Source organism: Struthio camelus, chromosome 3 (genome assembly GCF_040807025.1).
Source record: "Struthio camelus isolate bStrCam1 chromosome 3, bStrCam1.hap1, whole genome shotgun sequence".
Classification (NCBI taxonomy): domain Eukaryota; kingdom Metazoa; phylum Chordata; class Aves; order Struthioniformes; family Struthionidae; genus Struthio; species Struthio camelus.
The window spans coordinates 66,952,702-66,977,618 of record NC_090944.1 but is presented as its reverse complement, the minus strand read 5'-3'; the positions used below and the strand labels follow the sequence as shown (position 1 = coordinate 66,977,618).

At 41.9% G+C, this 24,917-nt stretch overlaps 1 protein-coding gene across 1 annotated transcript; it reads left to right on the top strand.

The window, feature by feature from the left end:
* The first annotated feature begins 3,190 nt into the window (after window positions 1–3,190).
* SERINC1 (serine incorporator 1) lies at window positions 3,191–24,655 on the top strand. The gene is made up of 10 exons (XM_068938169.1): window positions 3,191–3,351; window positions 9,023–9,184; window positions 14,636–14,829; window positions 18,415–18,494; window positions 18,692–18,829; window positions 19,837–20,006; window positions 20,124–20,214; window positions 21,137–21,278; window positions 21,394–21,624; window positions 23,016–24,655. Exons 1-10 carry the CDS (start codon window positions 3,313–3,315, stop codon window positions 23,152–23,154), a joined length of 1,386 nt encoding a protein of 461 aa, XP_068794270.1. The 5' UTR covers window positions 3,191–3,312; the 3' UTR covers window positions 23,155–24,655.
* The last annotated feature ends 262 nt before the right edge of the window (window positions 24,656–24,917 follow it).

Here is a 24,917-nt window from a genome sequence, read left to right as displayed (position 1 = left end):
AATGGACAGAAAACCTGCCAGTTCGACACTTTGGATAATATGTTAAACTTCTGCTCATGCAGCATATATTCATAGTACATGTGTGTATACTGCTTAACTACCTGGGTAAGTGTTGGGCTTATGGTGCACATACTGCGTGCATAGTCATAGCGGGCATAACTGGTTTACTGAAAGCATCAGATTTATTCTGCACACACGAGACATACATCACCAGACGTATAATCTGTGCACTGTGTTCCCAGCCTCCTACTTGCTCGTTTCTTCAACAACAAATATAATGAACGGTAACTCAGTTGCTGAGGGCAGAATTCATGCGTAAAATCCCTGAATTTGAAGTAGGTAGACAACTTGTACACCCTCTGTCCAGAGAGACAGGGAGTGATTTTCAGGATACTCTCTCTCCCTCTGTTTAGCGGTTTGTTGAAGCACTAACAGAAAAGTATGGATTTGAAAAGCCTTGCCTAAAACATAAGTCTGCTTAGTATCCAGCTAGTTCTGTATAGATCTCTCTTCCTCTCAGTGGTCTAAAGACATCAAGTCAGAAGAGAAAACGGTAACTGGCTTTTCCGCAGAAGGTAAGAAAAGTGTGTGGCCATGCTTGGGGTCCCCTCACAACGCACCTTTGGACTCCCTACAGATCAGAGCTGATGGAAATCAGTTGTACAGAGCACGGAACAGGTCTCTAATCTGGAAAAGTCCTCATTCTGTGGAGAGCACAGCTTCCTAGTAAGAAGCTCACTAACACAGATGAGAAGAATCCAAAAAGTGATTTAAGCTATTTGGGTCCTATTATTTTAAAAAAAAAAAATATCAGAGAGCTACTCAAATAATGGATGGTTATGATCCTGATATCCATGCAAACTCAAGGGGTTCACAGAGAAACGCGAGATCACATCGGGAGAGCAATCTGAGACAGATGTCTAGGTATGAAGGATTCCTCCCTCCTCTCCTAACTGAACAAAATTGAAGCACTGCAAAGAAAACACATAAGCAACTCAAGGAAAGTATTTACCATCATGGTTGAAGGTAAACAATGTCCTAACTATTTCCATAGCAGCATAGGAACAGCCAGAGCAGATTCCAAACTCCTAAAGAACAATTTCGAGAAACTGCTAGTTTCTATGGAACCAGGATTTCACACTTTGACTTGAAAAAGAACTTAAAAGTCCAGAAGAGAATTTCCTGTAGCAGATCTTACAATTTCTTAGAAAAGATGTGTGATGGAGGAGGACTTGGTTCAGTAAAGTGTACATAACGCTTCAGTATCTTTCCACAGTTGACACTACAAATATGACAGTAGAAATAGTGAGAGAAACACAGAACACTCACATGATTTAATCACTTTGTAAAGACAGGCACATTGCATTTTATTTCAGTTCACCATTCAATCAATGTCCAGTAATTCTGTCTACTTATCTTTGGAACTAATAGCTATAACTATTTTGCTAATTATTCCCATTCCCATTCTTATCACTGGGCAACGATCAGCCTTACACCTTCAAATTGCAAAAACTTCTTCTCAGCCTTTTTTAGCATTTTATTTTGAACATATGATTCCTTTTAAAAATCAATTATAAGTGATACATATTCACAGGTAACTTTAGAGTCACCATGAAAATCTAATCTGAGCTACTGAATAGTAACTTCCTATATTATTAAGAATTTATACTAGTGAGAGACATGAAAACATTCCCCCAAAGTCTTTTACTTAATTTGTAAAATGAAGTCACAGATTGTTTACTCCATCTGAAATGCAGTGCCTCATACTGCTAGGTATTTTACTCAGTTTCATTATTTATTCTCCTTTCTTGTCAAATGTCTGCTTTCCGATATTCAAACACATCTGACAAATGAAATGGTTGTATTTCTCAGGTGAGATGTTGCTAATGTCTGCATTATTAAAATGCACATTTTTCAGTTCCTTGGTCATCCCATTGTCACTAATAAGATTTGACGTGCTGAAAAGTTTATATGGTACTGTTACACGGTGAAGGCTGTTCAAAAGTATTGCTCAGGTAAGCGAGACCTTCACTACATCTGCCCAGCTCTAATACGTTAAGATGATTCTGGTACGTGCTGGGAAAACAAACCAAGCATAGATAATTGTTATGGGGAAGGCTTACCCAAAAGGTCCAGATAACATCTTCCCTTTTATGTACACCCTGGTTTAAGTATGTGTGGGAAAGAAATGCAGAAGCATAGATGAACTCTTAGCCAATTTACCTCCTTGCAACCCATCCGGGGAAGTAAACCAGGAGAAACGCAGGCAACAAAAGCTAATTGGTTTTACCTTTGGAGGGAGTCAAAGAGATTGTTCTGGGGTCGTTACCTGCTGGCTGCTGGTTAGAAGCTGCTGGTGGATTATGCTGACCGTCTAGATTAGTAAACAGTGAAAGCAATCCATGTCTGGATATCTGGCACTATGTAGAAGCCTGAGCCCTTGGTGGAAGACTTGCACGCAGGAGCTGGGCTGCCAGCCCAGGTGCAGGCACGCACCGTGCTCTGGGGCCAGCAGGACCAAGGCTGGGGTGGAGTGGCAGAGGCCTGGATTCGTGGGAGTGCGCTGTGGAACAGACACCTTGGCACAGGAATTGCTACCCACCCGCTATACCATCCTGCTAAACGAGTAAGTTTTTACAGTGTCACTGAGGGGCACGGTTCTACCCTGAATTCCCTCCCAAAAGTATCTCACCAGCAGTGTGGTATAGCCACGGCAATGCCACAGGCTTCACCCAGGAACCGGCAGTGTGAGGCCACACATGGTTTCTTATACAGAAGTCCCCAACATGCTCAGGTTTTATTGACCTGGATGACTCGTCTAGACAGCGCTTCAAACCAGAACACCGGTCCTTAACAGCAGCTAGGACACGGAGAAAGGCAGCAACGCAGGGGCAAAGGCGGCCCCTGTGCTGCCGCAGACGCGCTGTTCAGGGCAGACAGATCCCCCTTCGGCAGGGGCCTGGCGCAAGCTCAGGGAGGGCGAGGTTGCCGCCTACCCTGCCCGCGCACTGGCGGGGGCACGGCCGCACTTCCTCAGCCGGGACGCCGCCGTCGGGGCACCGCGTCCGCGCCCGGCTTGGAGCCGACCGGACAGCCCCTCACGGCGCCTCAGCCCGCAGCAGCGCAGCGGAGCGGAGGGCAGGGCCGGGCCGCCGCCGCCAACGGCCGCCGCCGCCCCGCCCCCCGCCGGAAGTGACGTTCGGCGCTGCCGCCCGAGCAGCCGGAAGGGCCGTTGTGAGGCGTAAACAAGCCCGTCGAGAGCGAGCGGCCGCCGCGCTTCCATCTTGGGGGAGCCGGGGCCCGCCGCGCACCATGGGCGGCATCCTGGGCGTCTGCTCCGTGGCCAGCTGGGTAACGCGGGGCTGGCGGGTGGCGGCTCCCTGCCCTTCCTTTTCCCTCCTCTCCCGGCGCAGGCCTGGCGCGGAGCCGGCCCCTGCGCTGCCGGCGGCTGCCCCGGGTCTTTGTCCGCAGCAGGGGCGGGGGCGCCTGTGGTTCCCCCCTGCGCGGTTCCCCCAAGCCCCTCCGCCGTCCCCCGCAGGCTTTCTCCGCCCCGAGCGGTCTGCCGCGCTCCTCCCGGCAGGGTCCTCTCCCCTGTCGGGCGGGGGGAAGCGGGGCGCCTCCCCTCCCCCCCCCCCGGGGCCGCGGCCGGGATCCGCTGGCGGCGCTTCGCGGTCCTTCAGGCGGGCCGGCCTGCCGTGCTGCCCTCCGCTTCTTAGTCCGCCGCACTGTGTGGTGGGAGGCGTTACTGATTACCTTATTTTTTTTTTTTTTAAAGCTGAAATATGTAAAAGGAGTAAAAATTTTATCAATTGTTTACATATAGAGTTCCTCACTTGTTTTGGGAAAAATATAACTAGCGTACTTCCCAGCATTGATGCTAGTGAATGCGTTGAATTCCTCTTTCTTATGTCTCTGTCTTCAGCGGCTCCACCCTTTGTAACATCTTTGTCTTATCGAGGCGTCTTTTTCTTCTTGCATAGTAGTCTGTGGTGATGTCACCCTCTTACTGAGCGTTGTCAGGTGCTGCTTCTGAACGCTCAGAAATACTAGTTTGCAATGGTTCTTAAAATTCTTAACACCATGCAGAAAAACGCAGATATTGTTGGCGATTCTGCACAGGTCTTCCCCGCTGAGGCGTTATTGTCTTATTATCTTTAATAATCAGATATCTTTGCAGATTTACTTCCTATGCAAATAAATACAGTTGTGTGGATTATGACTCAGACGTTTAGGATTTAAAAAAAAAACGTAGTGGGATTAAAAACCTAAACTTTTGAACATCAAAAACATTGTACTGTTCTTGGCTTAAATGAGTTGTATATATTTAATCAGGGGTTCATACAGCAAGCTTAGCAGTCTAATAAAACCTCACATTGATTCGGCCTCCTATTTTTTTGTGCTGTAATGGATCAAAACATATGAACTTTGTTTGTCCTAGTACAGGAGCATATTTAACTAGACGCACAACTAAATATGTTAGTTTGTTAAATATGTAATTCCTCAATCTCCTGTCTAAATTCTTATTGGGTAAAAGCTAAGCTTCCAGGCTGATAAACATGTAAATAAACTACTAAAGCACTGATGATAACCTCTTAAAGAAACACTGTCTGTGTTCGCTTCTCTTTAACTAAAGTTTTAAACACCACTTAATAGATTAAGCAGTTAGGTTTTAAATTACTAGCAGGATGTAGTTAACTTCAACATTTTTAATTATTGTCAAATAGTAAGGGACAGTGTAAGTGTATGGTCTAATTAAAATACTTGAGTTAATATAGATTGCATGTTCAAGTGCATAAACAGGCTTTCCGGTAACCGACTGGTGCTGGTAGCACATAAAGTATCCCCATATACTTGCTATTGGTCTTAAGTGTGCATTTCTGTACAGAGAAGTGCTTTCAGATTCAGCTAATGGTCTTTTAAATAAAATAATTAACATAAGTGTGTGATCCTGATTAAATTAGAGTTGCTATGGGTAACTCCCTTCTCTTCCCTTAGAGCGTCAAACAAAGCAATGAGCATTTCTTCTTTGTTTGTTTGTTTTTTTGTTTTTTGCTAATGGCTTTAAAGTGTTGATTTTTTTCTTTCCTCGGTTAAATCCACAGCTAATCAATGCTTTGAAGCATATGATAGTTCCCATAGCGGGAATCAGCCTGCATCTCTGTGTCTAAGGACATGTCCGTATAAGCACGGTTCATGACTTTGGAAGAGAAACAAGCCGTAAGGGTGAGGCAGCAGGAGAACCAGAAGCAGTGGAGTTTGTGCCAGTGCAGAACTGTGCTGTTGTTGGAAACCTACTCCTCATCTGTCCTGAAGGAAGCTAGCGTTGCTTCTACTGTGTAGTTTTTCTGCAAGGCCGTTTATTGTGCCCTGCAGAGCTGTTTTGAGTAACTGATCACAGTATCAGACCTCTTTATTTCTCAGACCTCTTCAGCTTTGCGTCTTGTTAGTGCTGAATGTAGCTCTGCTGTACATTGAAGCGTGTGCTGTTCAGGCAGCATTTTGGTTAAACGTTAAGAGCAAAGATGAGCCTGAGAGAGGAAGGGGAAAAGGTCCTTAGAAGCATTGTCATCTCAGCTAAAAGTTTCTGATCCAAATTGCCTAGACTAGTCAATCAGTCTTGCTATCTTTTCTCTGCTGGGTCCTGCTTGTATTGTACTGAAACGGCTCAGCTGCTGCTTCCCTCACCTTAATATTCTTTAACAAGACAAAGATCTTGTTTGAATCAGTTCCTTTAAGCAGGTGAATAGGGATGATGTGGCTAAAACCTGAGTAGGCCCAGTGGGGGGCTTAGTGTTCTTGCAGGCACTTAATTTGGTATGTAATCATATAGTCTTTACCTTAAGAAGATTACATTCAATATTAAAGACTTGTCCTGGATGCATCACAAGCAGTAACACCTGACTTTCAGTGGATTTGTGTGTTTTTTCTTTCCATCTGTGTTTTGCAATATTTGTCTTGCTGCATGTTCTTTCTGCAATTTCCACTGGCCTAGAGAATGAGGTGACTACTCTGGCAAGCATGAATTAACTCATCTCTCCAGCTGGCTGCTGCCAAAATAAGCGTGTGGGTCATCCATTCTTAACTTTCCTCAGTGAACTCCACTGAGCTGCTGCTTTTTCTCAAAAACTTACTGGAATGTAAGTTGGTCAGTAGGTTCAAAAGTTATTGGATGGCAAAAGATGTATGTGGTCATGATTTATTAATTATTATTCTAGCTTCCTTAAGAACACAGACTAAAAACTAATGATGGAATAGCTCCTTGTCTGCCTCTATGACTATGCAGAACTTCACCTGAAGGGTTAATTTTAAGCTTTGGTCTAGGTAGTAGTGTCCTACTGTTTGTACGGTAGCTGCTGTGCTGGAAAGACTATCTTTTATAGGAGAAGTGCTCTGAATTTAAAGGAAGTGACACAAACTGTATTCTTACTTGCTCTGCTGATTAACTGAATTCCATGGACAGAATGTTTTTTACTCTCTGTTCTTTTTGAAATCTATTACTTGTTAGAAATGGTTTTGCCAATAGTATAATAATATGATTATGTTGTTAGTATATGTGCTGTCTGGTCAAAAGAAGGAGGAACTCCACGACTGTAACATGATTCCTTGCAGAAATAACCAGCTTGTACGAACAGAGATCTCTTGTTCAGGGGAGTGCCTGGTTACAGCTGGTAAGGATGTGATTATGGGACAGAATTAAAAGATGCTGTTGGAGCTCAGACACTTAAACAAGATACGCTGCCTCATTTTGGGCATGTTGCATCGCAGTGATGAGGAGACAGTCATCTTTATTTCAGCCATTGCCAGCCTCCTGTGTGCCTAGAAGCACCCAGGATACACTGGCTACACTTCCTGTATATTCCCTTTGATGCAGTCGGAAGGAAGGTGTTCCAGTTAGGAGCACTTAATAAATAATTTAATGTAGGGATTCCCCTGAGAAGTGGCTCTTATACTGGACAGTCTTTGCAAAGAGTTTTCTGCAGCCTGTGGAGCCAGGCTGAGGTCCTGTGCTGCCAAGTTCAACCTTTCATTCAGTGTTATCTTCAAAAGTAGTACTGCAGACGGAATTATGTAAAGTAAGTTTTGAGTATGGACAGAAATATTCTTCGCTAGAAAAGTTATGGAGCAGGGGACAGTGTAATACATTAGTGCTATAAAATTCTGGTATGTGCTAATCCAATATTTGCCATGGATTTCCTGCTTACGAAGCAGAGATGCCTCAAATGTAGTTGGTTGCTATCAACACCTTCATGCTCTGTGCTGTTATGATGCTGTGTGGAGGAGGAAACGATAAAAATGGGTGATATGCTGTCTTTTACACACTGAAATAGTTAAAATGAAAATCTAGATAGGTTCACTTTTAGCAAAGCAACTCTTAATTCTGAAATTTGCTCGGGTAAAAATGATTCTGTAGCGTAGCAGAGTGAAAATTCATGGCTCCTCCATCCTTGAAAAAGAAAAAAATACGAGGAAATTATTTAAAAGGAGGGACCTAGTTTCTAGCATGTAGGTCTAGTTGAACCTGTCAGAGCAGATAATCTGATGCTTTTCCTGAGGGCTTCTGGAAAAGCCTGTGAGAATGCTCTTAGCAGTCATCTGCTCTTCTCTCCAAGCCCTGTGGCCTTTCCAGTAGCAGCAGCCCACTGGAATTCTGTTTGTCATATGACTGTGCTTTTAAGAATTCTCCTGTGACACATGCCTGTCCTTTTGCCTGATTGACATGTATTGGTCATCTGACAGTGTGACCACTCATAATTTTTTTTTTTATGTGATTGACTGGGTGTCTTTCATGTAATAATTAACACCTATGTTTTTATCCCTTGGCAGAGATGTACCTGAATACGTGGTAGGATAAAAGCTAGTTTTTACAGCAGTTTAGTAACTTTGTAAGAGATTGGGTGTTCTGTTGTAGCTGAGATAGAACAGCACTTGCTTATTGAAAGAGGTGGCAACTGGGCCAGGGAAAACGGTTGTGCCCTGCTTAGTCCTCACGTTGGTAAATTGTACTTAAACTGTAAAATAACGTGTCCTCCAACTTAGCTCTTAACTGCTCGTTGGGATTTTCCATATCTCTTTACACACCATAATTCCTCTCTAGGCAGAAATAAAATACATTTTTTTTTAAATGTTTTGAGTGAATCATTCCCTGTTTTATTTTTCACTTAGCTTGTGCTTACTTGGGGAACCTAGTCCTTTCACCCCCTGAAGTGCCACTTATTGGGTGGCAGAAAATGGCTAATGAATGAGACAGTGTTGTGTGGTGTGTGTGTGTTTTTTCTTTCTTTTTTTTTTTTTGTGAAATAGCACTGTCTGCTCCCTTTCCTTTTTCCTCTCAGTTTTCTTTTTAAGGGCAAACCATGTTGAATGGAAGTATTTTTCATCTTCAACTATATGTGCATTTTTCCCCTCAAAATATTTACAGCTGTATAGCATTCCTGTCCACTTTGGCTGTTGATATTTGGTAGAGATAATACATGCGCTATGTTTTTGTTTTATACTTGCAATTTGTAACTGTTTTACAATGCAGAAGTTAATTTTATAATCTAGTGCCTCAGTAAGGATTACAGCCCAGCTCTGCCAGATGCTGAAGATGCACCTAAGTGGCAGTTGCTCCCAAGAAGATTTTTCTGCAGCGTATTCATTTAATTGCTATGGCTGTGGAATGGTAGACGTGTTCCTCAGATGGTGTAGTAGTTACCAAAAAGCGACCCTTGATTCTTATTTAGCTGAAGTAAAATAAAATTCAAGTGAACAAATAAGCCCAAATCCAATATTTATTTTCCCTGAGTCTGTAAATGATTACTTTTGAGACAGAAAAATCATCTTTGCTGAGTAGGAAGTACTAGCAAGATTGTTAGGAGGCTCTCTAATACGTCACAAGGACTTAACTTGTGCTAATGATGAGGCACGTAGGATGAGATGTTTTCTGTAGTCATGTCTGATAATCTACATAGCCTAATTAATTACTGAAATCTAGTAACACAAAACTCTAAAGAACTTATTTTGCGTTCTGTCTCTCTATCAGATACCATGTCTCTGTGGAAGTGCCCCATGCCTACTCTGCCGATGCTGCCCCAGTGGAAACAACTCCACCATAACTAGGCTGATTTATGCGTTCTTTTTACTTCTTGGTGTGAGTGTTGCCTGCGTGATGTTAATACCAGGAATGGAAGAGCAGCTGAAAAAGGTTTGGTTATGTCTCTTCTAACATGTTTTTTAAAACACCTGTCACAGATTGTTTCTAAATGACATCCTGAAAGCAGGGGTTTCACTTGGAAATATGTAATTGTGTTGCCACCTGTGCTTTACAGTCACCATTTCATTTGATTATGTATGATTAAGTATAAGCAAAAGACTCTTGGGAGCACTGCACAGATGAATAGCAGTATTTAGAAATAAAGTTGCACCACCTCTTTAATAGCTCAGAAAAAAAAAATACATTTGTGTATCAAGCAAGAAAAAGTTACTTATGTGTAGTGTTTTTAAATTATATATTATCGAGATGTTTGTATTTGCTCTCCTTAATTGATTTTGATAGGTATCACTAACATGAGTGGAAAAAAATCACATTTTAATATATCTTACATTTACATTATCACAGAATCACAGAATGGTTTAGGTTGGAAGGGACCTCTGGAGATCATCTAGTCCAACCTCCCTGCTCAAGCAGGGTCACCTAGAGCATATTGCCCAGGATCACATCCAGACGGGTTTTGAATATCTCCAGGGAAGGACACTCCACCACCTCTCTGGGCAACCTGTTCCAATGCTCTGTCACCCTCACAGTGAAGAAGTTTTTCCTCAGGTTCAGATGGAACTTCCTGTGGTTCAGTTTCTGCCCGTTGCCTCTTGTCCTGTCGCTGGGCACCACGGAGAAGAGGCTGGCCTCATCCTCTTGACACTCCCCCTTCAGATACTTGTACACATTGATGAGATCGCCTCTCAATCTTCTCTTCTCCAGGCTGAACAGGCCCAGCTCTTGCAGTCTTTCTTCCTAGGAGAGGTGCTGCAGCCCTCTAATCATCTTGGTAGCCCTCCGCTGGACTCTCTCCAGGAGTGCCATGTCTCTCTTGGACTGGGGAGCCCAGAACTGGACACAGGACTCCAGGTGAGGCCTCCCCAGGGCTGAGTAGAGGGGCAGGATCACCTCCCTCCACCTGCTGGCCACACTCTGCCTCATGCACCCCAGGATACCAGTGGCCTTCTTGGCCACCAGGGCACACTGCTGGCTCTTGCTTAACTTGTTGTCCACCAGCACTCCCAGGTCCTTCTCGGCAGAGCTGCTTTCCAGCAGGTCAACCCCCAGCCTGTACTGGTGCATGGGATTATTTCTCCCCAGGGGCAGGACCCTGCCCTTGCCTTTGTTGAACTTCATGAGGTTCCTCTCGGCCCAGCTCTCCAGCCTGTCCAGGTCCCTCTGAATGGCAGCACAGCCTTCTGGTGGGTCAGCCACTCCCCCCAGTTTAGTATCATCAGCAAACTTGCTGAGGGTGCACTCTGTCCCTTCCTCCAGGTCATGGATGAATACATTGAACAAGACTGGACCCAGGACTGACCCCTGGGGGACACCACTAGCCACAAGCCTCCAGCTAGACTCTGCACCACTGACCACAACCCTCTGAGCTTGGCCATCCAGCCAGTTCTCAAGCCACCTCACCGTCCACTCGTCTAGCCCACACTTCCTGAGTTTAGCTACGAGGATGTGATGGGAGACAGTGTCAAAAGCCTTGCTGAAGTCCAGGTAGACAACATCCACTGCTCTGCCCTCATCTACCCAGCCAGTCCTTCCATCATAGGGGGCTATCAGGTTGGTCAAGCATGATTTCCCTTGGGTGAATCCATGCTGACTACTCCTGATCACCTTCTTGTCCTCCAGATGCTTAGTGAGGACCTCCAGGAGGAGCTGTTCCATCACCTTTCCAGGGATGGAGGTGAGGCTGACAGGCCTGTAGTTCCCTGGCTCCTCCTTCTTACCCTTTTTCAGGACTGGGGTGACACTGGCTTTCTTCCAGTCCTCAGGCACCTCTCCTGATCTCCAGGACCTTCCCAAGATGATGGAGAGTGGCCTAGTGATAACATCCGCCAGCTCCCTCAGCACTCGTGGGTGCATCCCATCGGGGCCCATGGATTTATGGATGTCAAGTTTGGACAAACGATCTCTAACCCGATCCTCCTCGACCAAGGGGGAGTCTTCCTCTCTCCAGCCTTCCTCTCTTGTCCCCACGGTCTGGAATTCCTAGGACTGGCCTTAGCAGTGAAGACTGAAGCAAAGGCAGCATTCAATAACTCTGCCTTCTCTATATCCTTTGTCACCAGGGCACCCGCCCCATTCAGCAGTGGGCCCACATTTTCCCTAGTCTTCCTTTTGCTCTTGATGTATTTGAAGAAGGCCTTCTTGTTGTCCTTGACATCCCTTGCCACATTTAATTCCAACTGGGCCTTAGCCTTCCTTGTCGCATCCCTGCACACTCTTGACAATGTCCCTGTATTCCTCCCAAGTGGCCTGTCCCCTTTTCCACATTCTGTACACTTCCTTCTTCTGCTGGAGTTCTGCCAGGAGTTCCTTGCTCATCCATGCAGGTCTCCTGCCCGCTTTGCTGGACTTCTTTCTCAGAGGGATGCACTGATCTTGAGCCTGGAGGAGGTGATGCTTGAATATTAACCAGCTCTCTTGGACCCCTCTTCCTTCTAGGGCCCTACCCCAGGAGATTCCCCTAAGTAGGTCCCTGAAGAGGCCAAAGTCAGCTCTCCTGAAGTCCAGCGTTGCAATCCTACTCATTGCCCTGCTCCCTCCTCGCAGGATCCTGAACTCCACCATCTCATGGTCACTGCAGCCAAGGCTGCCCCCAACCTTCACATCTCCAACTAGACCTTCTTTGTTCGTTAGTACAAGGTCTAGCATTGCACCTCTCCTCGTTGGCGTCTCCACCACCTGGGTCAAGAAATTATCATCAATGCTTTGCAGGAACCTCTTTGACTGTTTGTGCCTAGCTGTGCTGTCTTCCCAGCAGATGTCAGGGTGGTGGAAGTCCCCCATGAGAACCAGGGCCTGTGATCGTGAGGCTTCTTCCAGCTGTCTGTAGAAGGCCTCATCGATGACTTCCTCCTGGCCTGTAGTAAACCCCCACAACAGTGTCACCCATGTTAGCCTGCCCTTTAATCCTTACCCATAGGCTCTCAACTTGCTCTTCACCCACCCCGAGGCAGAGCTCCATACATTCCAGTTGCTCCCTCACATAAAGAGCAACTCCACCACCTCGCCTTCCTGGCCTGTCTTTCCTAAAAAGCACATAGCCATCCATGACAGCATCCCAGTCACGTGAACTATCCCACCATGTCTCTGTCACTGCAATGAGATCACGGCCCTGCAACCACACACAGATCTCTAACTCTTCCTGCTTATTCCCCATGCTGCGTGCATTGGTATACAGGCATTTCAGAGAGCCAGTCAAGCATGCAAGCTTCCCAGGAGAGGTGCAAGAGGAGCCTCCATAGCCATGTCCCATGCTGTCTCCTCTGGCTGTATGCACCCGCTGGAGGCATCCTGACTTGAGCGGTGTTTTACTGACTCTCCTGCCACTATACCACTCCCCTTCCCCCATCTTGCCTAGTTTAAAGCCCTCCTTACCAGGCTGGCCAATCTGTTGGCAAAGACACGCGTGCCCCGCTTGGTAAGGTGGATCCCATCTCTCCCTGTCAGCTGGTGATCTTCAAACAGGGTCCCATGGTCATAGAAGCCAAAGCCCTGCTGCCAACACCAGCGGTGCAGCCAGTTGTTGACTTGGAAAACTCGTCTACTCCTCCTCCCGTCCTTCTCCCTCACAGGCAAGATTGAGGAGAAAACGACCTGGGCTCCCAGACCCTTCACCACCATCCCCAGAGCTCTGAAGTCCCGTTTGATGGTTTCCAGTTTGCCTTTTGTGTCATTAGCACCCACATGGAAGATCAGCAGAGGGTAGTAGTCCGATGCGTGGACAAGCCTTGGCAGTCTTTCCACGACATCTCTTATTCGAGCCCCTGGCAGGCAGCAAATGTCTCTGGACAAGAGGTCAGGTCGGCAGGTAGGTGCCTCTGTCCCCTGCAGCAGGGAGTCACCCACAACAATCCCTCGCCGCTTCTTCCGGGGGTTCCCGCATGGCACAGGGTCTGCCAGGCCAGTTGCCTGCCTTGGAGCCATGCCCAGCCTCTCCTCAGCTTGGAGGGCGCTAAACTTGTTCTTCAAGGGTAAGTCTTGAGGAGGAGCAAGAGCCTTTCTCCTTCTACGAGAGGTCACCAGCTTCCAGCCCTCTTCAACAGCATTATGATGCACCTTTACACGCGGTGCTGAGCCCTCTGACAACTCTGCTGCAGTGGGGGGTGGGGACTCCCGGAGCTGCACAGTCTCCGAGAACGCCCTGTCAGTCTCCCGCTCATCCTCTCGGATGCTACACAGCCTACTAACCTCCTCCCGCAGCTCCTTTATCTGGTGACGCAACTGGTCAACCACAGCACACCTCAGGCAGGAGAGCTGTCTGTCAGCCCAGGCCCCACGGAGAGGCCCCAGGCACTCCCTGCAGCCTGACACCTGCAGAGCTGCATCTGCTGTCTGAGGGTCTGTCTGGGTGGAAGCCTCAGACACAGCTGATGCAGCACCTCCAGCAGCCACTGGGGAATGTGCTGTACTGGGGAATTATGCTGTACTGGTTAAGATTTTATTTTAAAGTCCTTGCAAATGCGTAAAGAAAATATTTTTTTCACTAATGATAAGAGGAAGTGCTTATATGATTTTACAGTTTATTAGTTATATGATGGTGCATGAACTTACATAATGTTAATTTATTAGTTATAGGAGAGTTTATAAGTTTAATTGAATTCCGGTTGCATTTTCTTTGGCTCTGTTAGACTTGATTTTATTGTATCTTGAATTTTCTCTAGTAGATAGCAGCTTCTGATAGGCGTACTTTTAACTTGTTTCCCAGAAAATGATAAATTTGTAAAAGTTTATTTCACTGTGATATAATAACCACATTAAAGCTTGAGTGAGAGCTGTGCTAGTCACCTAGACAAGAACTATAACAGCATTTTAAAATGTGATTTTTTTTTTTTTATTTGAATTCAAAGGTCTTGCTCATGTCCTGGATATAACTGGAAAAGATACTTTCAGCTGTTTTAATTGTTGTACATATTTCTAACTGATTGTAATGTTACCTTTTGGGAAAAGATTGTTTCTATTTTAAAAAGACATAAGCAGGCTGCCTTCTGTTAGCTAACTCATGAACTTGATAGGGCACATTTGTCTTGACAATTAGTATTTCTTTTATTCGTTATTTCCTAATTCAGATCAAAGAGTGAAAACTGCTTTTCTTTGAGAAGTTCTGAAATGAATAAAAAATGCATCTTATCGGGAAGGTTTGTTTTTGCGGAGAATTTACCTACCCAGGATTTTTTTTTGGGGAGGGGGGGAGGCTTTGAGTGGGTTTAATATTCTGGTTAGATTGGGTTTATAATTACACAGCTGCTCAGTATCACATTCTTTAGCAATGTATAGTAGTTGCATAATGTTACAGTATTAATGATTTGTATACTAATAAATTGCTAATATGTTTTTCCTGACATAAGGTCTTTTATGGATCACTGAAATATCTTGTGTTAATCACAGATTCCTGGATTTTGTGATGGAGGGATCGGAACAACTATTCCTGGTGTGCATGGCCATGTGAATTGCGATGTATTAGTTGGTTACAAAGCAGTGTACCGTGTGTGTTTTGGTATGGCCATGTTCTTTCTTCTTTTCTCCTTATTGATGATCAAAGTGAAAAGCAGCAATGACCCAAGAGCAGCGGTGCACAATGGGTAAGATACAGAAATGAGAACTGAGACGGTATGTGTGATACAGCTACTGTGAAAATAAAGCCTGTGGCTAAGCAAATTTACTGTTCGGTAACAAATAATTTCTTAGTAGCTAAAAGAGTCTGGTTGCAGTAGAGGACATTCCAAGTTATTAGAGTTCTTGGACATGCCAGATTAATTTTTATAAGAGGAAAAGATGCACGTGGCTTTCAGTTTTCAAAGGCTCGGCTATGACAATGGGTAATCTATCCAGAGGTTTCCCAAGATTAGAGGTTCTGCTTTTGTCTAAAGATTACAAAATTCAAAGGTGCCTAATGGTATTAAGTTTCATTCCACAGTGACCTTTCCACATGCAAAAAGCTTATAAAAACCTCTTCCATCCAGTAGGAATTGCATTCATCTTAACTTTGAAGTTTGTAAGGGTTGATCTCAGCTGAGCAATTCTATTTTGAAAATGAACGAAGGGATAGAATTATTATTATTATTTAGTTTATGTTCCATATCTCTTCCCCTCTGCTCTCTTCTCTTTGCTTTCCTCCTCTGCATAAAGAAAAGTGATGTATTATATAGTTTTCGAGCTTCCTAGTTTTTCCTTTTCTGTTTTATTATAGTTATGTTATAAAACTTAAGGTAATAGTGAAATTTCAGCTTCTGGGTTGACGCAAGTGATAGTTTCCTTCCAGGCTGAACCTATGTGTGGTGTCACTACTTAGACCAAGGGGGTGCAAACTGTTGTTACGGTTTTAGGTTTTTTTCTGCCACACGCTCTTTGTGATGCTTAGTCTTAGTGATCACAGATTGCTCAGACCAGTACCGTTTTCAAGATGATTCAACTTAACAGGGAACTACGAACAGCTGAGCCATCAAGATGGAGAGGTCATTTTATTTTTATTTTATGTTCAGTATAACAAGAAAATTAAGACTCTCTAGCATAAAATGAGTAATACTTTCAAAATGATTCTGTAGGGAAGAGAAAATAATTAAGACTGAGCAAAATACTACTTAGTTTACATATTTTATTTGCTTAGGCCTAAATAAGGAGATGCTGGGTACGCTATTGGTAACATAGTTGTTAGGGTGATGCTTTGGCAGTGGTAACTCAGTTCTGCTTCACACCACCCTGCTCTTTGTTCAGAGAGCATACCCGTATATCTTTCCATTACCTCCACAGATAATTGTCAGTTTAGAAAATGCTTGTTACAAGCAAGAAGAAAGTGGATCAGGTACATTCTATATCAATATTTTGCAGATAATTTTTTACAGTAATTACTGAAACACCTAACAGTGGTATTTTAAGTACCATGTTGAAACCTGGAAGCATCTCTTTTTCCTCACACCTGGTGAAAGCTGAGGTGGTAGTATTTTCACATGACATATTTACTTATAAAATTGTAGCGTTTATTTTTGGAGTTGTTTGAATCTTCAGTAATACTTTGCAATGTAATCTTTCTGTCCACGATTTGAAGAATTCGGAATGTTAGGTTTGCCCATGTATACTTACTAACTTTTCTGCACCTGTACGCAAGTTAAGCCCAGTAGATGTGCCAGTATGTACTTTCTTAGCTTTTATAATAGCAAATAGAATGGTTTCTTACGTTAGGATAATTAAAAAATAAGAACCCAGTTATAAGGTGTTCAGAAGATTATTGCTGGCTTGCACTGAATGCATAGCAACTGTGAGTACTATTTCAGATAAGTCTTCTTTTCAGCTGTCATGCAAGCTATATAGATAGAGCATTAAGATCCTTTGAAAAGGTCTGGCATTAGAGATAAAACGTAGGCAAACTGGAACCTGTTCTTTCTTTTATAATCAAGAATGACATTGATATAAAAATACCCATACATGGTTTTAAAAACTAGTTTTAGTAGGGTGTGGATTATAGAATAAATGTTCTAAGTCAACTCAGCTTTGGAACTGGATTTGATCACCTTTTTTGTATCCCAGCATAATCCTTGTTTCTTGTATTCTGCACTTCTCTTTTCATTTCACATAGTTCCCTTCCACACAATTGAAATTTATTCCTGTGAAGCAGTGTAATCTCTCCTTCTGGTTGTTACAATCAGGTGATGGTGTCCAAAGTGTGTGAAAAGATGAGAGGGGATAGAAAACTTGAGAAGCTGTTGGGCGTTGCTGCTTATTGCCTGGGCTGTGGTACATGTCTCTATACTCTGTTTAGTTTTGAAGTACATGTAGTTGGTATCATGCCTATATTTGGAGCTACCTGCCACTCAGGTCGCAAAAAATTGTCTTCACCTTCTTAAAGGTTTGTTAGGCATACCTTTTCAATTAGAACTTCCCTTTGCAGCATATTTGAATACAGTCTGTATTTGAGGTGGGGAGTCTCTTTGGAAATATTTCTCTGTCTCCTTTCTAGGAAAATCTAGAAACACCTAAACTGTTCCGTTTGTCCATGAATGCATGTTTTTGCTGGAAAAAATCCAGTGCTACTGCTTTGGAACAGGGCCTTAGAATTTGATAATGGATTTTCCGTCAAGGATAAATCCTTCAGTTTTGTTGCTGTGATAAATCCCCACCTGATGTAGGCCTAAAGTGTATGAAGTCAGGTGGGAAGAATCTGGGCTTTTGCATGTTTCTGTATCATGGGAACTGAAGTGAGATTGATGGGGAACTACAGCATAAAGTTTGCTATTATTGTAGGCACCAACCACACCTTCTAACTTTTTGGTTTTCATACTAAAAATAGGTAGTTTTTTTTAACCCATTACTCTGATCTGTGAGCACTTCAATAATCTTACTGTTCTGGTTAAAAACCTAATTTTTCTCATGACTTGCTTATGCTTTCCCCTCCCCCCCCCCACCTTTGTGGCAACTTAAGTCTTCAGACAAAACTTTCTTTGCTTCTTTCCTACTTCTTCCATGGGATGTTTTATGTCAGATGTATTTGTACATGATGATTTTCCTTGCAAGTCTCCAGCACTATCACATGAATACTGCAAGACTGCTTGTTTTCTTGTTACTAGAATGTCAAGTGCTGTAGTCCTGCACTTGACAGAGTCTTTGTAAAACAGCAGCATGGAAGCAGTCCCAGAGTACTACCGATGTGCTATCCATCCGTTAAGTTTAAGGGAAAATGATTTAGATGATTAAAAAAATCAACTATCAGTTATTTAATAGAAACAATTATTTTGGCAGCTAAGCAATGAACTTAAGATGACGTCGTTGCAAATTTTCATTAAAAATGTATGACTTTTTTAATAAATACTGCGCTTCGTGAAACAAAAAAACCCTAGCTCCTTCCCCAAAATGCAATACAAAAAAAAGCCCTTGCAATTATACTCCACCCTAGTTTCATGTGTAATAGATCAGTGGCATATCTATGGAAAATAACTGTTACACTCCCTGTTAGTCTAGAACAGTTTAAGCATTGTTTTCCGGGGGAGGGGCGAATAGGTAGAAAAGACTTTTATCTTATTTCCAAAGAAGTAAGATTAAAGTTTTTCTAAATTGATTTTTTAAGATGCGAGTGACAAGGTTTTAAAGTTCACTGCTTTGCATTTTGTGTGCTCTTGAAATTTTTGCAATGTACAGCAGACCGTAATGGTTGTCCGACTTTTTTCTTTCTTTAGATTCTGGTTCTTTAAATTTGCAACAGCACTAGCCATCAGTGTTGGAGCCTTCTTCATCCCAGAGGGGCCTTTTACTACTGGTAAGAGAATATTACTTTCTGTTGTCTCGTAGTGCAATCATAATTGTTTTAAAACAAAGTTAAGTACATGCTAGTATCTTGGTTTTTACTGCAGCTGCATAAATATAACTCTTGTCTGTGTTTAAAGACAGACATAAAGAGAAGGGGGTAAGATATCTGTGGTCCTGAACTGATTTGGCTTTGTTTCTCTCTTCTAGTGTGGTTTTACGTAGGTATGGCTGGAGCCTTCTGCTTTATTCTTATTCAGCTGGTTTTGCTTATTGACTTTGCCCACTCCTGGAATGAATCTTGGGTTGAAAAAATGGAGGAAGGAAACTCAAGATGCTGGTACGCAGGTAAAGAAAACTATTACAATTAAGAATTGTACGTTTCATTGTGCATGGAGTACACTAATCACTGAGCAATGCATTTTACCATATTGCAAAAGAGTGGTTTTGTGCATAAGTAGCTTTTTCTAAGATGGTGTAGTTCAGCTCTATTATCTTGCTGTCCTTTAGATGTCAAGTTAAAAAAGCGGGGGGGGGGGGAGCAGGAGGGGGACAGCATCTGAGTAGTAAGATCTGATCTCAGGGAATAGGGCATCAGTTTATGATAGCAGAGAAGTGGCAATTGTAGGTTCTTGGGGTTTGTTCCCCTGCAGGCTTTGTTACGGCTTAGTGCTGATTAAAAAATAAACAAGCCTGTTAACTTCTTCGGGTCGAGTGTAAACATTACAAGTAATTGATTTTCTTCTTTCTTTCTGGCTATTGGTCATTCCTCTAAGGTATACAATGATGGAAGGCCGAGATAGTGAAGAGTACAAGTCATCCCGCTGGAAAAATTATATATTAATTTTAATTAGGGTCGTTTTAGATAGGATAATTTAGTCATTTTGAACGACAGCACAGCCCTAACTTTTTGTAATGGGCACTTCAGTTTACGATTTAAAAGTTTAGAAATGAGATTTTATTTTTCCCTCTAAAGAAGTTCATGTTTGCTTCAAAATATTTTAAATGTAAATATATTCCTTCATACTCACTCTTCTTGTTTGTTAATAGAGCATTGGAGAATGAAACATTGCTTTAGCCTTCCCGTTCATTATGTTGTCTTTTTAACACCTCAAAGTGTTGAGAAGAATTGGGGTCTTTTCTATTAGGGACTCTTAAATGTGGAGTGTTTAAAATATATATATATATATATATATATATATATTTTTTTTTTTTTCCTTTACATTTTACTGGCCATAGCTGCTCTGTGATTCTGTCTGTATGTCTGTCTGACATGATGATCGTCCAGTATTTTTTGAATTTTAATACTCTCTATTATTAAATCAGTTTAACTCTGTGTTCTTGTTTCTTCACAGCTCTGCTGTCAGCTACAGCTGTCAATTATCTGCTGTCGCTTGTAGCTATTGTATTGTTCTATGTTTATTACACTCACCCAGAAGGTTGTTCTGAAAACAAGGCGTTCATCAGCGTCAATATGCTGCTGTGTATTGGTGCCTCTGTAATGTCAATTCTGCCAAAGATTCAGGTATAGTTCTAATTGTTTGGTTTTTGTTTTTCATATTATTTTCAAACAAAAATCTATCATGTAATCATGCCTGAAGTCTTTTATTAATTGCCTGACTCTTTTTTTGACTACTTAAAGGAATCTCAGCCGAGATCTGGTTTGCTGCAGTCTTCTGTGATAACGATTTATACAATGTATTTGACTTGGTCAGCTATGACCAATGAACCAGGTAAGAGTAGCAGCAATGCATGCCGCCTTAGTATAAAAAATAATTTTCAAGAGTAGTGAATTCTATCTTCACCTTTTTGCAGGGCAATACTAGAATGAGGTACTATCACATTATGACATGTGGGAGTTAAGAGGCAGGAGCCATGGCTTTGTGCCCCCCCCCCCCCCCCCCCCCCCCCAAAAAAAAATCTTTCTGTAATAATACTGTAAACTATATTAATGCAAGCTTTCATGGTTCTTGTGTCTGAAAACAACTGAACTCCACTTCAGAACAAACATTCAGAAATTCCTATGATAAAAAATAAACTGCTGAATATGATCTCAAGTGTTTTTATTGGATCTCTGGAATGGAAATGGCCCTTTTGTCTATATTATAGACAATCTTGTGTGCTTCTCTTTAGCAGCATAGATGTGAGTCGTGTTTACTGCAGTAATTATGGGGAAATCATATTACTTTCAGCTGTTTCATCTGTGTATTATCAGTGGGTGTGGGTTGGGGAGTGTTGATATATTAAACTGACTTAGTAACATTCTTTTCTAATTCTGAGATGACTCTGGTACCCCATCTATAGACTGTATGGTTGTCAAACTTGTTTTCTAGCTGTAAAATTTCTGGCTTTGGAAGTTTAATATGGAGAGCTCTTTTATTTTGTGGCATCTAATTATATGAGATGGAAGAGCAGAGCATTTGATGCATAACTTATTACAGGTTTTAAAAATACTCTTCCTTTATCTACTTTGAGACAAATATTGACACAGTAAACTGCCATTTTCCTGCTTTAGAGAGAGATAGACTAAAACTAGATTCACAGCTTTTCATACCTTAAAATTGTCACAATCAAAGTTGCATTCAGTGTGCAAATACACTTTTAAATTTGTTCTGCTCTTATTTTGTTGAACTTCTAATGTAATTTTCCTAACAGATAGGAGCTGTAACCCAAGTCTGCTGAGCATCATTGGTTACAACACCACCACTATTCCAACCCGAGGTCAGGTAGTTCAGTGGTGGGATGCCCAAGGAATTGTAGGACTGATTTTGTTTTTGTTGTGCGTTCTCTATTCGAGGTAAGATTTCTTTTTTTAATTTTTTTTTTTAATAATATTAATTTGTATTACCTCTGTCAGTTACTAGGTTAATTTATTTGGTTAATTGTACTATTTTCATTGCTGTCAAATGCAGCATCCGAACATCCAATAATAGCCAAGTTAACAAGCTGATGCTGACCAGTGATGAATCAACACTGATAGAGGATGGCATGCCCAGAAGTGACGGCTCTCTTGATGATGGAGATGATGTCCACCGAGCCATAGATAACGAAAGGGATGGAGTTACTTACAGTTACTCATTCTTTCATTTCATGCTTTTCCTGGCATCGCTGTATATCATGATGACACTTACCAACTGGTACAGGTAATCTGCATTTGATAGTAAAGTGTACTAATAGTAGTATAGTGTACGAGTAATGAGTACACAAGATGCTATCTCTTGCTGGAGAAGAAGGCACATGTTAACTGAAATGGAATGTAGGTCTTGAGTGGGATTTTTCAAGGGAAGTATACTGTTGGCTCTATGTTAAATGAACAGTATTTGCAATTTAGAGTAGTCAGCCTTATTTGCAAGCCTCTGCCATGCTTTCTTGGAAAATTCTTGTGATTCACTGGGCTGCTGAAATATGTCTTGTTGAAATAAACAGGATAGAGTAACTTTTTTTTATAGTAACTTACTAAATATAAGTAAACGCTAGGCCTCTGTCTGGTGCAGAGAGCAGGAAAAAGGAGAGGTAGAACACAAGATGTTTGCTATGCCTGGTCAGTAGTGGAAGGAAATTAGGTTGTCTGCCTGCTGAAACATCCCCACAATAAATGGCCTTCTGTGTGCATGCTTCTGCAGGTTTCAACGTGTGAGTTAATGGGATAGTCTTTCTATTAACTTAGTCCTCTAATATTATGTTAACAGCTTGAACAGAGTTTCTTCAGAATTAAAAAGGCTGAAAGTCTCTAATAAAATAAAAAATGCTATATCAGAATAACAAAACTAGAAAGGTAATTTCTTCAAAAGTAACTTTTAATAGAGTCCTGCTATGGATTTGTTTTTGTGGCCTTGTTTGGGTTAATATGACATCAAGTTCATTAGTTCTTCTAGGGGGCATCTTCTTACAAATGAAAATACTTTTTTTTTTTAATGCCTATTACATGCTATCCAACTCCTGTCTCTCCACAGATGTGCTCTGAGATTCCTTACAGTTATTTAATTGTATAATAGACAGGTTCCCCCCCCCCCGCCCCAAATGGCTTTCTGTTTGACATAATTGCATGTATTATAATTGAACTTTCAGTAGTTCTAAAGTTAAAAACCTTGCCCAAATTTGAGGGGAAGGGGAGTGCACAACTGCTTGTTTGCATGTCTTCGGTAGCTTTGGCTTGGATAAAAAATGAACTGATTTCTCACCTCATTAGTCCAATTCAGAGTGCTTTTTTTTTTTTTTTTTTTGGTTTTGAGCTTTTTTTGTTGTCATTGTCGCTCTGGGAGCGTAGAGGGGGTCTCCGTGTTTGTTAAGCATGAAAGCAGTAGGCAGAAAAAGGCAGTGGCTGCCAATGAAGTTTTCATACAAATAGGCTTGAACTGCCTGGTAGGGGGAGGGTAGAGGAGGTATTCTTGCAGGTGTTGAGTCAAAGTGAAAATGAATGTACTGTTAAAAGTAAGTGTTGAGTGACTGACTTACTACACTAGTCTGTCATATTTAAAAAAAAATAAAAATAAAAAATTCACAAGTGATGTTTTTTCTTTTCTTTCTTTCATAGTCCGGATTCTTCTTATGAGACAATGACCAGCAAATGGCCATCTGTCTGGGTGAAGATATCTTCCAGCTGGATTGGCATCGTGCTGTACGTGTGGACTCTGGTTGCTCCGCTGGTTCTAACGAACCGTGACTTTGACTAGGCTATTCTGCTCTCCAGAGAGATGGGTTCACCTTGTCTTTGAAATGAATGATATTCCATACTACCGTGTTGTTGTAAATAATGTGTGTGTGCTATCCATGTAGTGTATACCCTGCTTTATTCTGCATGATGACCTTGAATCATGTGCTTTTTGTCATTTCACTAAATGACTTTTTCTGGCTGAGCTCAGTGACAATTGCTGCAATGATGGTTTCATAGGATTACTCCTAGATTTTGTGCTTTGGGAGCATTAGATATAAGATCAAGACTTTTGGAAGTAGCTTCCCTTCCCCACCCCCAATTGCATTAAATACTAAAATGGGGAAAAAAAAAAAAAAGTGCAAATGTTAAGCAATGGAATAAAACAGTATTAGAGCAGACACTGCAAGCAAAGGAGGGGCTGCCTTTGATAATCCCTGTTGCCTTGTTTCCGAAGTCTTGTTTAAGCGCTGTTAAGATTCAAAACTGTGCATGTTACAGAGTTTACTGCACACTTTGCATTATTTTGGCACTAAAAGTCTGACTTTTTCTGTATTGAGGGCAATAATACCTTTGGCACAAAGCTTAAATGGAGAAACTTGCACCTGAAGTTGCAAAGAAGCTAATGTCCTCCTTGGTGCTATTGGGTCTGATATGCCCTACTGCAGATAAAAGGACACCCTGGAAAAGAAGCAATTCCTGGTATCGTGCCCAGAAGCATGTTTTTAAGGCACCTGTTTACAATATGCATCTATATTTTTCAAATAGCTTAGATAGGATATAGCTGTGCTGTAATTTATTGCTGTTTGGTATGCCATTTTCTTCTTGGCTAACTTAAAATCATAGAGGTTGCAAGGAGGCGAACAGTGAAATCTATAGGCCCTTCAGAGGAAACGTTTGGGGTATTGTGATTTAAAAGAAAAATGGAGGAAAAGCAGCACTGAGATCGTAAAGGAGGCTTGCATTACCTGAGACTTCAACAAAAGTGTTTCTTAATATTTGTGGGGGTTCTAAAATTTGATCTATTTTAATGTACTTATTAGATATTTTGCTTGCTGTCCCTGGCATGTCCATTGCCAGAGATGGACTTGGGCCTAGAAAGTCTTAATTCTAGGCATGAAATACAGCATTAGATACAGGGTTTTTTTTAATTAAAAAAACTGTAGAGTTCCGTGCAGTTATAAAATCTTGAATGCTTTTGTGCTTGCTGCTTTGTAATTGAAGTATGTAAGCTGCATTATTTATATATTTCTGTTACTTGTTACAGCTTGAGACTTTAGCAGTCCGATTGGGAGTGACCCTAGCAACTTTAGCAGTTGTCATCATGATCTGTTACTGTGGTGTTTATACTATTACTTCACGTTGCTAATTCTCTAAGGTTTTATTTTAAATCTGCTCTTTAACACTGACATTTACTGAAGAAGTCTGACTTGTCAAAGTCAATGGTAATGACACAATTAGTAAAGATGTTTAGTAATTTTGAACATGTTATTATTACCTATTAATAAATAAATTTGGATGAAGTTGTCTAATGACTCAATCTCTCATGCTATTGCCAAAGGATAGTATATGGTTTTGTATTGTATTCTAATCTTACATTCCTGGGACATTTTAAGCAGCAGCACTACTCCGGCACTACTGTTACAGCAGCACCGAAGTATATATTACGGCAGTGATAAATAGCTGCTGTTTCATTGAATTAAAAAGATGAAAGGACAACACCTTCACCTACTGCTATGCCTGGCTAAGTTATTCCTTTAGAAAAGGGAATAAATAGTGTGGAAT

What these genes read in the sequence shown, in the direction of transcription:
- SERINC1 (XM_068938169.1), top strand. Translation starts at nt 3,313, where the DNA reads ATGGGCGGCATCCTGGGCGTCTGCTCCGTGGCCAGCTGG. An exon ending in TCTGCTCCGTGGCCAGCTGG is followed by an intron (nt 3,352 to 9,022) that starts GTAACGCGGGGC and finishes TCTCTCTATCAG; the next exon opens with ATACCATGTCTCTGTGGAAG. An exon ending in AGAGCAGCGGTGCACAATGG is followed by an intron (nt 14,830 to 18,414) that starts GTAAGATACAGA and finishes TTCTTTCTTTAG; the next exon opens with ATTCTGGTTCTTTAAATTTG.